This window comes from Macaca nemestrina, chromosome 1, assembly GCF_043159975.1.
Source record: "Macaca nemestrina isolate mMacNem1 chromosome 1, mMacNem.hap1, whole genome shotgun sequence".
Lineage (NCBI taxonomy): Eukaryota > Metazoa > Chordata > Mammalia > Primates > Cercopithecidae > Macaca > Macaca nemestrina.
Window position 1 is genome coordinate 82,490,807 of NC_092125.1, and position 13,231 is coordinate 82,504,037.

The 13,231-nt window shown below is 43.6% G+C and overlaps 1 protein-coding gene across 4 annotated transcripts in view; it reads left to right on the plus strand.

Moving 5' to 3' along the window:
• Positions 1-13,231, plus strand: part of LOC105478304 (cornichon family member 4) — a 55,691-nt gene that overhangs the window by 23,711 nt on the left and 18,749 nt on the right. For 2 of the 4 annotated variants that reach the window (XM_071081168.1, XM_071081173.1), the window contains exon 1: positions 10,762-10,919. The exons of 1 other annotated variant lie outside the window; for it this stretch is intronic. In XM_071081168.1, the coding sequence (XP_070937269.1) occupies positions 10,851-10,919 (69 nt within the window). In that variant the 5' untranslated portion in view covers positions 10,762-10,850. Of the gene's footprint in view, positions 1-10,761; positions 10,991-13,231 lie in introns of those variants that run through there. One more of the 4 variants, XM_011735431.2, reaches the window with a different exon arrangement.

Sequence of the window (13,231 nt, forward strand, 5' to 3'; positions counted from 1 at the left end):
GTCTTTACTAAAAAATACAAAATATTAGCCGGGCGTGGTGGCGGGCGCCTGTAGTCCCAGCTACTCGGGAGGCTGAGGGAGGAGAATGGCGTGAACCCGGGAGTCGGAGCTTGCAGTGAGCTGAGATCCGGCCACTGCACTCCAGCCTGGGCGACAAAGCGAGACTCCATCTCAAAAAAAAAAAACAAAAAACCCAAAAATCCTTGCCAAGGGTCTACAAGGCCCATATAACCTTACCTTGCCTCCTTCTCTTCCTCTCAGCACTCTCTTGCCCTTTTCCCCTGTGCTTTAGCCACAAGAGCACAGTAGTCTTTTTTCTATTCTTTTAACACATTAAGCCTCTACGTACAACTGGGCCTTTGCAATTATTGTTCCTACTTTCTGAAACATTCTGCCCGCAGACCTTCATACAGCTATTGTTCAAATTTCTACTTAAGTGTCATTCCTCAGCTTGGCTTTCTCTGATCACTCCCTCTCCAAGTCTTTCCCCATCCCCTTCCAAGTACTTATGACTGCCTGTCATTAGTATATTTATTTTGTCGTCTGTCTCACTGTAATGTAAACCACAGGCTTGTGGGGACTTTCCCCTTCCTGTTCACTGTGTATCTCCAAGGTTTGGAACAGTAGCTCATATATTCTGGCTGCTCAGAAAATATTGGTTGAATGAATAAATAACTTTGACACAACCGCTCATAGAGCTTATCACTGCTTGAAGTTATCTTTTTCCTGTACTTTGTTATACTTTATTGCCTGTTCCTCCCACTCACCCTACTAGAGCGGCAACTTGTTCGCCTTGTTTATTTCTGTATCTCTGGAGTCTAGAGCAGTTCTTGGCCTATAGCAGGGGTGTTGTCAATAAATACAGCAGTCTCATCCACAGTTTTGCTTTCACTGGTTTCATTTACCTGAGGTCAATCACAGTCCTAAAATGTTAAATGAAACTTTCAGAAATACACAATTCATGAGTTTTAAATTGTGTGCCACTCTTAGTAGTGTAATGAAATCTCCTGCTGCTCGCTTCATCCTGCTTGGGACATGAATTATCTATCCCCTTGTCCAGCATATCCATGCTGTCTATGCCACCTACCTGTTAGTCACGTAGTAGCCATCTTATCAGTTGTCAGATTGACTGCAGCAGTATCACAGTGCTTGTGTTCAAGTACCCATTATTTTACTTAACAATGGCCCAAAGTTCAAGAGCAGTGATACTGGCAATTCAGATATGCCAAAGAGAAGCCATAAAGTGCTTCCTTTAAGTGAAATGGTCAAAGTTCTTGACTTAAGGAAAGAAAAGAAACCATATGTGACTGCTAAGATCTGTGGTAAGAACTGATCTTTTGTCCGTGAAGTTCTGAAAAAGGAAAAAGGAATTTGTGCTAGTTTTGCTGTTGCAACTCAAACTACAAAAGTTGTGGCCACAGTGCCTGATAAGTGCTTAGTTAAGATGGAAAAGGCAGCAGAGCACAGTGGCTCATGCCTGTAATCCCGGCACTTTGGGAGGTCAAGGTGGACGGATCACTTGAGGCCAAGGGTTTGAGACCAGCTGGCCAACATGGTGAAACCCCATCTCTACTAAAAATGCAAAAAATTAGCTGGGCACAGTGGCCTGCACCTGTAATCTCAGCTACTCCAGAGGCTGAGGCAGGAGAATCGCTTGAACTTGGGAGGTGGAGGTTGCAGAGAGCTGAGATGGCGCCAATTGCACTCCAGCCTGGGTGACAGGATGAAACTTCGTCTGAGAAAAACAAAAACAAAAAACAACCACCACAAAAAAGATGTGGGTGGAAGACATGAACAGAAAACGTGTCTCAATTGATGGCAACATGTTGAGCCAGAATGTATTGAGCTTATACGAAGACTTCAGTGAGGGACTCCCTAAAACAAGTGATACCAAGCCACTTACTGCAAGTAATGGATAGTTAGACGAATGTAAGAATAGATTTGGACTGAAAAATATAAAAACCACTGGAGAGCTGCATCTGTCTCTTTGTCTTATCACATAGACATTTTATCATCATATATCATTTCAAGAATAAGGGTAAGTATAGTACAATAAGATATTTTGAGACAGAGAGAGAAAGACCACATTTCCATACTTTTTATTATGGTATAATTGTTCTATTTTATTATTACTTGTTAATCTCCTACTATGCGTGATTTATAAATTAAGCTTTATCATAGGTATGTATATATAGGAAAAAACATAGTACACGTAGGGTTTGGTACTACCTACCATGTCAGGCATCCACTTGGGGGTCTTGGAAAGTAGCCCCTGCAGATAAGGAGTACTACTGTAGCAGGAAGAGCCGCGGACAAAACCCCTCAGACACCAAGTTAAAGAAGGAAGGGGTTTATTCAGCTGGGAGCATTGGCAAGACTCCTGTCTTGAGAGCTGAGTTCCCCGAGTGAGCAATTCCTGTTCCTTTTAAGGGCTCACAACTCTAAGGGGGTCCATGTGAGAGCGTCATGATTGATTGAGCAAGCAGGGAGTATGTGACTGGGGGCTGCATGCACCGGTAACAGAATGGAACAGAACAGGACAGGGATTTTTACAGTGCTCTTCCATACAATGTCTGGAATCTATAGATAACATAACCGGTTAGGTCAGGGGTTGATCTTTAACTACTAGGCCCAGGGCGCAGCACCAGGCTGTCTGCCTGTGGATTTCATTTCTGCCTTTTAGTTTTCACTTCTTTTTTCTTTGGAGGCAGAAATTGGGCATAAGACAATATGAGGGGTGGTCTCCTCCCTTATTCTCCCCATTTGAGACTCTCACTCATTTTATTAGTGGGAGTTCTCACCTTCATCCTCACTACCTATGGCTTCCTGCATGACAGATCGATAGTGATTTACGTAGTACACTTGTACTGAAGCATTCCGGTGAACTAGAGTAGTGATGAAACCTTTTACCATTTGAATGAGTACAGGTAGTAAACATGGGATCAGTAAGCAGGTTCCTGTTACTACTATAATTTCTATTATAAGAGTTTTAAATCCTCCTACCACTGGGAACCATTTTCAAACATGGCCTCAGGGTCAAATCCATGCCACACTTGTACAGGCACATGTTTCAGTTTCGTCATGTCTTTAACTATATCTTCGACTACTTGCCCCTGATCATCTACGTGCAGGCAGCAATTGGTAAGGTTAAATTTTCCACAGACTTCTCCTTCAGCTGCTAGCAAGTAGTTGAGAGTTAATCTATTCTGAGAGATAGCATTTCTCATCTGAGTTTCTTGCCGGGCCAAAACAGTCAAGGCTTTACTGGTTTTATTAGTGATGATCTCCAAGACAGCTTGCAACCATATGATTCAGTTGAGCATGTAAATAGGGGTCTGGTATCCCCATGAGCCATCTTGTGCCTAAGTGGCAGGCCCATAGTATTGTTTAATTTCTTCAGGAGGCCATTTATCATCTTTTCAATTACCTATGGCTATGTTTTGCTTTTCGCAGGAAGCATAGACAGGGAAGTCCAGGAGTTTGCCTGTTTTTATGGGCGTAGGAAGAAAGACGGTTTAATAGTGACAATAACACAACTACCTGTCCACTGGTCAGGCAGCTTAGCATAGGTTCTATGTCCATATATCCAGCATAGCCCAGTGGGGGCTGTCCAGTCCTAGTGGGATTCTGGGTGGGCCCAAATGGTCTGCAACTTTGGAAATTTACTGAATGAATTTTTCTCTGTGTGGTTTGAACTCCACCATGTAACTGTTTTTGTGGTACCATTGTACAGTTTTTGTCCCAGGCAACTAAGTCGTCCTGCAGGATGAGTGAATTCTTTCCCTTCTCTAGCTATGCAATATTGTCCAATAATTGAGACTTTTAGAACCCAGAAATTATCAGGGTGATTCTTTTGGGCTGGGAATTCATCAGGAACTGGGTCTGTAGGCACTAATTCTCAGGCTTCCTATGGCCATTGATCTCCCATTACAGTTCCTCCACAAACGTAACATGAAGTGACATTTAGAGACTGGGCTACATGCTCGGCTAATTGCAAAAACAAATTTCTGATTTTTCCTGGAGTCTCTGGTACTGGCACATTTAGTTCATCATAGAAAGTCTGAAATACTGGTTCCGGAGAGAGTTTACGAACCTCCCCTATTACTAAGATATTTACTCTAGGATCTAGTCCTTTTCCATCGATGTCCAGAGATACGTGTTCTCCTTTTTCCCACCTTGGGTTTAAGGGGTTTGTAATTACTAATTTCAAGGGGTTGCAGCTTCCACTTGTACAGAAGGGGCTGCCTTCTTTCTGGAGCTAAACAGGATTTTTTCGTCTTTTTTCTAAGTAGTGTAGAACATGACACAAGACCAGTAATTACACACATTTGCACATGAGCCTAATTCATGGCAGATATACTTATTTCCTGCTGTGTAACTTTTTTTTTTTCCAATTAAAGAACCATATCCAATTCCATGCCAATTGCTATTGATAGTGGCACAAGCATTAAATTTTAGGGTTATATGCTTGGGGACCCCTCTTTCCTCTTTCCTAGCCATTACTTTACTTGTGTTGCCTAGAAAAGGACCAGTCCTTAATTTTATTTTAAAAACTGTGATCATGGGAGGCTTAAAATGGGTCATAACACACAGGTTGGTTATTTCCTGCGCTACATACCTTAGATAGAATAGCATTATACAAACAAGTTTCTTTTAGAGTCCTGGTACACTTATAATAACCATAAAATAATAGGACTGTAGCAATCTTGTATCCTACCTCAGTGACTTGATGTATATATACTGGGAACAGTCATCAGTCTGAGGAAGGTCAGTTGAAGTCCTTACTGTACAAGTCCAAATTTTAAGGAAAATGAGTCCCGCAATGAGTTTCCTCATGCTTTGGCCGTGCACGGACCAGTCAGCTTCCAGGTGTGACTGGAGCAGGGCTTATCGTCTTCTTCAGAGTCACTTTGCAGAGGTTGGCAAAGCTGCTCCTATCCACGTACAGCTCTCAGTCTACTGAAGTTTAAGGATGGTCTCAGAGGTTGGGCCTGCTAGAATAAACTGAGTCCAATACCTCTACATAGTTATGTTCAACTGGGCTCTCTAATACCGGGAGCAAGGTGGCGGGGTTTAGGGTGTTGCAAACTTTAATGGTTATGCGGGGATTTTCACAGAGCAAGCTTTGGTATCTAGTTAGTCTAGCATTCGTTAGCTCATTAGCTAATGAGCTAATGTCCTTTGGTATTTATTAAAGTCACCACCGCCTGGGGGGACTTTATGTTTAGGTTTTGCCCAAGAGTTAACTTATCTGCTTCTTGTGCTAACAGGGCCATTGCTGCCAGGGCCCTTAGACATGGGGGCCAGGCTTTGGAAACCCTGTCTAGTTGTTTTGAGAGATAGGCCACTGGCCTTGGCCAGGGCCCCACAGTCTGGGTTAAAACTCCAACTGCCATTTTTTCTCTTTCTGACACAGGAGAATGTAAAGATTTGTCAGGTCCGGTAGCCCCAGGGCTGGGGCCGACCTGAGTTTTTCTTTAAACTCATGAAAAACTCATTGCTGTTGGTTGTAATAGATGTAGTTTATCCAATCTGCATTTTTATTAACTGTCACCCACTAAAATATTGACTTAAATCCTGTAGCTATTTGATTTCAAGCTTTAAATTGATCTGGTATTCCTTGCGGGGCTCCAATTGCATCTAAATAGATGTGAGAGTCAAAAGACCCATAAGGGGCTTCTCTAGCTTTACAATGTCTTATTTTTATTCCCTTTGGTTGATGAAATGCCAGGGTGAAAGGGATAGCCAAATGAACTGAAACATAAGTGCCACGCCAGTTATTCAGCAGAGTGCCCAGTAAAGGTCCACCACAATACCACCACATGTCCGCTTGGGGATGAACAAGGGCTGACTGATTGATAAGCTCTTGAAAATTCTTAAGCTTATCACATTCCTTCAGGTCTCCAAGGAATGCTAAGTTTCCTCCCTGTTGTGAGAGGGACAAAGTGAACTTAGTGTTGGGAGATGGAAGCTGGATGGCCCTTAGGGGCTGAACTACAGGGTGCCAGACTTTGGGAAATAGTGGAGAGAGCTTGGCATGACTTATTACTCCAGGCTGTAGAATCCTGGAAAAGAGCTACCATGCAGCCTACGTCTGGTCGACTGGAGGATCACCTTAGTGGAAGGGGACAATCTGGGCCTCTGGCCTGCCATGTAAACAAGCATAACAATTGCTTTTGTTTAACGTGCAGATGGAATATTTGATCCATTTTAACCAGGCATTTGCATCTTGGTGTCCTGTCTTAATTGTTTGTTTTAAGTCTTTAACTTAAAGTTTGTTTGAAGTCTTTAACTTTGTTTAAGTCTTTAACTTTGATGATCCTCTAGTAAAATGAATGTATGGTTTTAGGAAAGTACCAAAACTGTTCGGGGCAGTCCATCCTTGCTCTTCAGTGGTCCACAGAACATTGGACCAACTATGGCATGAAAGCTCTACATTGGGGGGCAACACTCCTGGTTGGCACTGGGGTCTTTATCAAAATCTCCCCGGATTAAATGGTCCTAGTTTACTAATGCCCAGTCTGAGGAGAGTCAGGAGGGACAGAAGTACTTTTCTGAAGTAGAAAGCTGTCTTTGACTTGGCAATCTCCACAGGGTATAAGAAGGCAAGCATTAAATGCAATAGTTTGGGCAAAATTGACTTGGTTATGTTAATAACTAGATGGTCAACAATAGAACGAGGAAAGAAAAGAGAGTAATAGAATAGATGAAAAGAGTTAAATTTTTCTTAGCTTTAGTTTGGTAGGGTTTTTCCCTGGTACTATGGCCCACGACTCTGGAGTGGGTGGCGCTTTCTGAGTGGGTGTGATGAGTCCATCCTTTTTTGCTGTAGGAACAGCAGTCTTGGTGGTTAGCAGCACAAGGTAGGGTCCTCCTAAGGCTGGCTCGAGTTTTTCTTCTTTCCACCCTTTGATGAGTATGTGATCTTCAGGCTGGTGCTGGTTTATCAGAAGTTCTAGGGGTGGTACATGTGCTAAAAGACTTATAGTTTTTGAGGGAAAGGAAAGTGGAAGATAAACCAAGTGTATAATTTTTAAGAAATTGACCTTTTGTTTTAAATGTGGGGACCTTGGCAGTGGACTTTACAGTCCTTAGTGCCTTTTTACTAAGAAATTTCCTTTAGCACCTATTTTTATTAATTTTTAAACCAAAGAAAGCCAAAAGCCATTTTACATTTAACAATGCTTCCTGTATGATTTTTATACTAGATAAGCTAAATTTTACCTTTATATTAGTGTGATATTAATGTTAAACCCAATTTTAATAAAACCTTATAGACAGACATATTTATCCAATTTTTAATGTTTGACCATAAGGTAAGATTTTATAGACTCTTTTTAACCTTTTATAATTTTTGCTAAAGAGCAGGCTGGTGCTTTAAGAAAAACCTGTTATGCTTTTATTTTAATATCCAGTTTACAGAAAAACTGGATGATACCTCTAATTTTAGCCAATGTTTACACACAGAATTTTCTTTCTAATTAACATTTTAAAACTTGATTTAACCTTTAAAACAAAATATAAATATTTTTGACCTTTTAATATAGGTACTACTTTACATTCTTATGCCTCCTTGTAATTTTTCTACCAAAAGTACATTTTACTTTCCTTATACACCTTGTACATAAACTGTTTCTTTAATAGTTTTACATTTAGGAGGCCTAATTACTTTTAAATTATACAACATTTCTTGCATGAATTTCCTTTTATAGCCTTTTTTTTATGACTTTCACAGATAATTCTTTGACATGCCTTAACCTTTTTGACTTGTCGCAAACATCCTTTTTTTTTTTTTAACAACCAGTTAATTTACTTTAGGACAATAATTTACCATATAACATTCCTCTTTATATAAATTCTCCCCTCCTTTTTTTTTCTAACATTAAGATTACTTTCTAACATAAGATTACTTTAAGATTTTTGAGTTAGTAAGCTACTTTTTTGCTTTTTTGCTTTCGGATAGTTCTGAACTGAACTAGTGAGGTGTGCTTACAATGAGGTTTCCTCTGAAAGTTATTTTTCTACTTTCTTCTGTTAGCAAAGCAGTTGCTGCTACAGGTTGAATATATTTGGGCCATCCGTGGATTACTGAAATAAGGATTTTTGATAGAAGGCTACAGGATGTCAGTGGCCTCATTTGGCCCCTCTCTGCCTCTGCACCCCTCTCTGCCCCCCTCTCTCTCTCTCTGCCTTTCTCTCTCTTCTCTCCACCTCTCTCTCTTTCTTCTTTGTCTCTCTCTCCCTCTCTCTCTTCTCTGCCTCTCTCTCTCTCCTCTCTGTCTCTGTCTCTCTCTCTCTGCCTCTGCCAGCCGCTTATGCTGCAGTTCTCTCAACCATTGTGGAGGGATCTAAAAGAGGCTGTAACCAAGTGTCTGTGTATGAGAACTGGTCTAGGTGCCCTGGCTTTACAGGTTACCTTGTGCCATACCTTTGAAACAAGGGACCTGTCCAGGCTTCCTTCTGATGGCCAACCCACCTCTAATGCTGGCCAGTCTATTTTACATAAAGTTCTAAGGTTTCCTGGTGTCATAGTAACTCCATAGTCTTCCTTAAATCTCTTTTTGAAATTTTTCAACATAGTTCCCACTGGGGTGGGCTTACTTTGTGCCTCACCCATGTTTCCTTGAGACAAAATACCACGCTCACACCACATGCACACAACAAAACAAAGAATGGGTAAGAAGGGCACACACACACTTTTAGTTTACGCCACACCAGAATAAAAACCAAAATCAGAGTATCAAGAAATCCAAGCCAGGTCAAAACCAAAACCAAAGTATCAAGCAATCCAAGTCAAGTCAAAAACAAAAACCAAAGTGCCAGTACAGGCACTTTGTGCCGGGCTGTCTGCCTGTGGATGAAGCATGGGTGATCAGGCCATGCTTCCACTCAAATGGAGTAGGCAAGTTCCCAAGACCAGTCGTATCAAGCAATTCAAACCAAGTCAAAACCAAAACCAAAACCAAAGTGCTAATAAAGGCACACCATGGGTGATAAGGCCACGCTTCCACTCAAATGGAGTAGGCAAGTTCCAAAGACCAGTTTTACCAAGTTTTAGATGTCCATACTCCAACTGCCCATTCCTTCCCGGTGTTCAGCCACTGCGTTGATCCTCCACAGGGGCCTGCCACACACTGCTCCCACTGGGGCAAATGCCTATCTGGGAGCGCTCTCAGGATCCGTGTCGCTAGTGCTGGTCGGAGTCCCCCGCAGAGATGTTCCACAGGGCAGACTTAAGCTGCCTAAGGAGCTGCCTTGACCATCTGCCAATCACCTTGCTTCCTGGTCAGGGAACCAAGAAATGTAGCAAGACGGGCCGCAGACAAAACCCCTCAGACACCAAGTTAAAGAAGGAAGGGGTTTATTCAGCTGGGAGCATCGGCAAGACTCCTGTCTCAAGAGCCAAGCTCCCCAAGTGAGCAATTCCTGTCCCTCTTAAGGGCTCACAACTGTAAGAGGGTCCATGTGAGAGGGTCGTGATCGATTGAACAAGCAGGGGGTACGTGACTGGGGGCTGCATGCAACGGTAATCAGAACGGAACAGAATAGGTCAGGGATTTTTACAATGCTTTTCCATACAATGCCTGCAATCTACAGATAACATAACCGGTTAGGTCAGGGGTCGATCTTTAACTACTAGGCCCAGGACATGGCACCAGGCTGTCTGCCTGTGGGTTTCATTTCTGCCTCTTAGTTTTTACTTCTTCTTTCTCTGGAGGAAGAAATTGGACGTAAGACAATATGAGGGGTGGTCTCCTCCCTTACTACTGTATTTGTTAAATGAATGAATGGATGAGTAAGACATTGTATTCACTTTTAAAGATCTTAAAATCTAGAGAGGAGAGAAACATTGCTGTAGGAGAGAATAAACAAAGGACTGTGAAATCTCTGGAGAAATTGAGATCAGGAAAGGAAAGGAAAATCACAAATGTCAAGCCAGGAGCATCAGGTTAGTTAGATCTGTGCTTTGAGATGAAAACCCCTTACAAATCCCAAGTCAGGGAATGCAGTGGTTCTAGAGCCAACTCTAAATACAATTTCACACATGGGAAATACATCGTACTGGATATCCAGATTAAAAGCATTCAGTAGAAACTGGTGCAGTGGCTCAGGCCTGTAATCCCAGCACTGTGGACTGAGGCAGGCAGATTGCTTAAGCTCAGGAGTTCGAGACCAGCTGGCCAACATGGCAAAAACCCCATCTCTATTAAAAATACAAAAAATTAGCCAGGCATGGTGGTATGTTACTGTAATCCCAGGTACTCAGGAGGCTGAGGTGGGAGGATCACCTGAGGCCAGGAAGTAGAGGCTGCAGTGAACTGTGACCACGCCACTGTGCTCCAGCCTGGGCGACAGAGTGACACCCTGTCTCAAAAAATAAAATAAAATAAGAAATAATAAAATAAAATTAGCCTGGCATGTCGGGAGGCTGAGGTGGGAGGATTGCTTGAGCCCAGGAATTCAAGGTTGTAGTGAGCTCTATCATGCTGCTGCACTCCAGCCTGGACGACAGAGCGAGACCCCAGCTCTTTAAAAGAAAAGGGTTGAGTAAATACTTGTTGACTAATTGCTTGTCACCATTTCCGGAAATAATCAGATTTATGACAGAGGCCCTGCCCACCTCTTTGATATGGACTTGTACTAATGAACTACAATTCCCAGCATGCGTCAGAATTAGCGCCGTAGAATTTTTTTTTTTTTTTTTTTTTTTAATGGCCTACAACTCCCGGCATGCTGCGCTCGGGTTCGCGGACCACACGCCTCAGCCAGCCGGGGCAAGGGCCTATCAGGGGCGAGTCTGGGCATCCGAGCGGGTTTGACGGAAGGAGCGGCGGCGACGGAGGAGGAGGATGGAGGCGGTGGTGTTCGTCTTCTCTCTCCTCGATTGTTGCGCGCTCATCTTCCTTTCGGTCTACTTCGTATCCTTGCCTGAGGCGGGCGGAAGCCTTGCCGGGGGACAGGGCTGAGGGTGGGCCAGCTGGGCACCCAGGCAAGTGTGTGGGACGAGGGAGGCGCTCGGCGACTGGCGTGAGCTCCTTGGGAGCTGGCCTGGCCGGGGCGGTGGCGCGGGCCCCGGGGCGAGGAGGAGAGGCCGGCTGCCCTACCCAACGGCGCCTGCTGCCCTGCACCCACTTGTCCTGCCTGGGCTGCCGGCCGCCCCTCACCCGGGTCCGCGTGGGCCTCTCCGGGCGCACCCCGGTTCGGCCTGCGCGCCTGCTTTCAGCTCGTCCCCGCGGCGCCGGGACCAGCCCTGCCTGAGCCACGGCCGCCCTCGGGAGAGAAGGGTCGCCGTTTCTCTGGGAGACCCCTGCCGTGCTCTTGGTCGGGTACTGAGGGTCCTAAGGGGGGTCGCTTGCGACAGTCGGGTGCCGGGACGAGTGCGGGCGATTTGCCGCCTCCTGTTCCCCGGGCAACACCCCCGGTACCCGCCCCTTTGTTCTGGCGGGTGTTGGTACTTGCAGAGACCTTTCACATCCAGGAGTTGACTCATTCGCCAAATGAGTAAAGTTGCTTCCTTCACTGTGCCGATTTGTAGTGAGTGTTGGAAAGGAGTTATTTTAACAACTATCTACAAAGTGATTATTTTGGTTGTCCCCGGTGGTTGCAGATCTGTAAATTCAATAATTACACCTGCTGTTATTGCTGAAACAGCTCCCAGTCGTTTCTCAGCTTTTAAATTTTTCTATCGATCCATGTTAAAACAAGTATTTTCTGTAGCTGTTCACGTTGCAGTATTCAAACTGTATTTTCCAGAGCAATAAATGGTTGTTGAATTTAGCACTGCGGTAGCCATGTCGGCTACAACTCTTCCCAGCTCTTGACGAAGCATCTAGGCTTAGTTGTTGCCCAATGTTGTATTGCACAATCCAGTTTTAAGTAATTAAATATAAGATAGAAAAAACGTATGAGGAACTTGGCATTTCAGCTTCCTTTCTTGAAAATCACATGTACCCGTTTCTGATCGGATTAAACCATTTGCTAGAGCATGCGGGCTTTAGGGTAGTTCTACAGAGTATATGTTCAGTGCAGCTTCATACTTCATTGTGGACTGGCAGCCTGTTGTAGTGGAAGGGGACAAAATTTGGAAATCAGGTTTCCCGCTCAGCCAGTTCTTTGCTGTGCACATTATTTCCCTAAGCCTCAGTTTTCTGATCTTTAAAATAGGAAATGTTTATTTCCTAGATATGCACAATGAGAATGGTGCTGAGCACCCTAGCACAGTGCCTGCCCCATAGCTAATGTTCAGTAAATATTGCTCTGCCTTTGTGTCCCCACCCTCCCCAATTGAGCAGCAGTTTTTACTTGATGATTTCTAACGACAAGATTTCTGAGTTTTATTAGGTTTGCGGAGCTTACTGAAAGGGCAGCATCACTTGCCTAAGTTTTGATGACCTCTATGCCCCTTTTGTGATACAAGGAACTAGAGCAAGCTTGTCCAATCCACGGCCCGGCATGGGCTGCATGTGGCCCAGGACAGCTTTGAATGTGGCACAACACAAATTTGTAAACTTTCTTAAAACATTGTGATTCTTTTTTGGTGATCTTTTTTTTTTAAGCTTATCAGCTATCATTAGTGTTACTGTATTTTATATGTGGCCCAAGGCAATTCTTCTTCAGGTGTGGCCCAGGGGAGCCAAAAGATTGGACACCCCTGAACTAGAGCTTACACTCAGAAATGAAACTGGGTTTTTTCTTTTTGCAGTTTGGAAAACCAGGCTTGATAATTTGAAATAGTCCTGGTTTACACCAATTTATGCATGTAGACAAATGGTAGGTGGAATGTTTGACTTAGACATTACATTAAAGTACATTCAGTGGTGTTTTGATGAAGTTCAGCATATTCTGTATTTTAGGATAGTTGCACTAACTTAGTATTAGGGATAGGAGGTGGAAAATGGTCAGGGTAAACTTCATATAGGATATAAGAGGTTTCTTGGACTTTGAACTGTGGACAAAATCTACAGAAAGGGATAGAGGTGAGTATTCCAAACCATACACTGGCAATAGCGAAGGTGCAGAGACAGGTAAGTTCGTGGATTTCTGGGCGATGGTTAACAAATAGACCATCTGGAGCACATGGTTGATTTTGGTGGCAGTAGAAGGCTAAATTGGAAAGGCAGGATTACATCAGATTTTGGAGAGCCTGAATGTTAAGGGGGGGAGGGAAGTCTTTCACTTTTATCCTGCAGGCAATAGACAGCCATTGAAAATTGTTATTTTCGGTATTAGG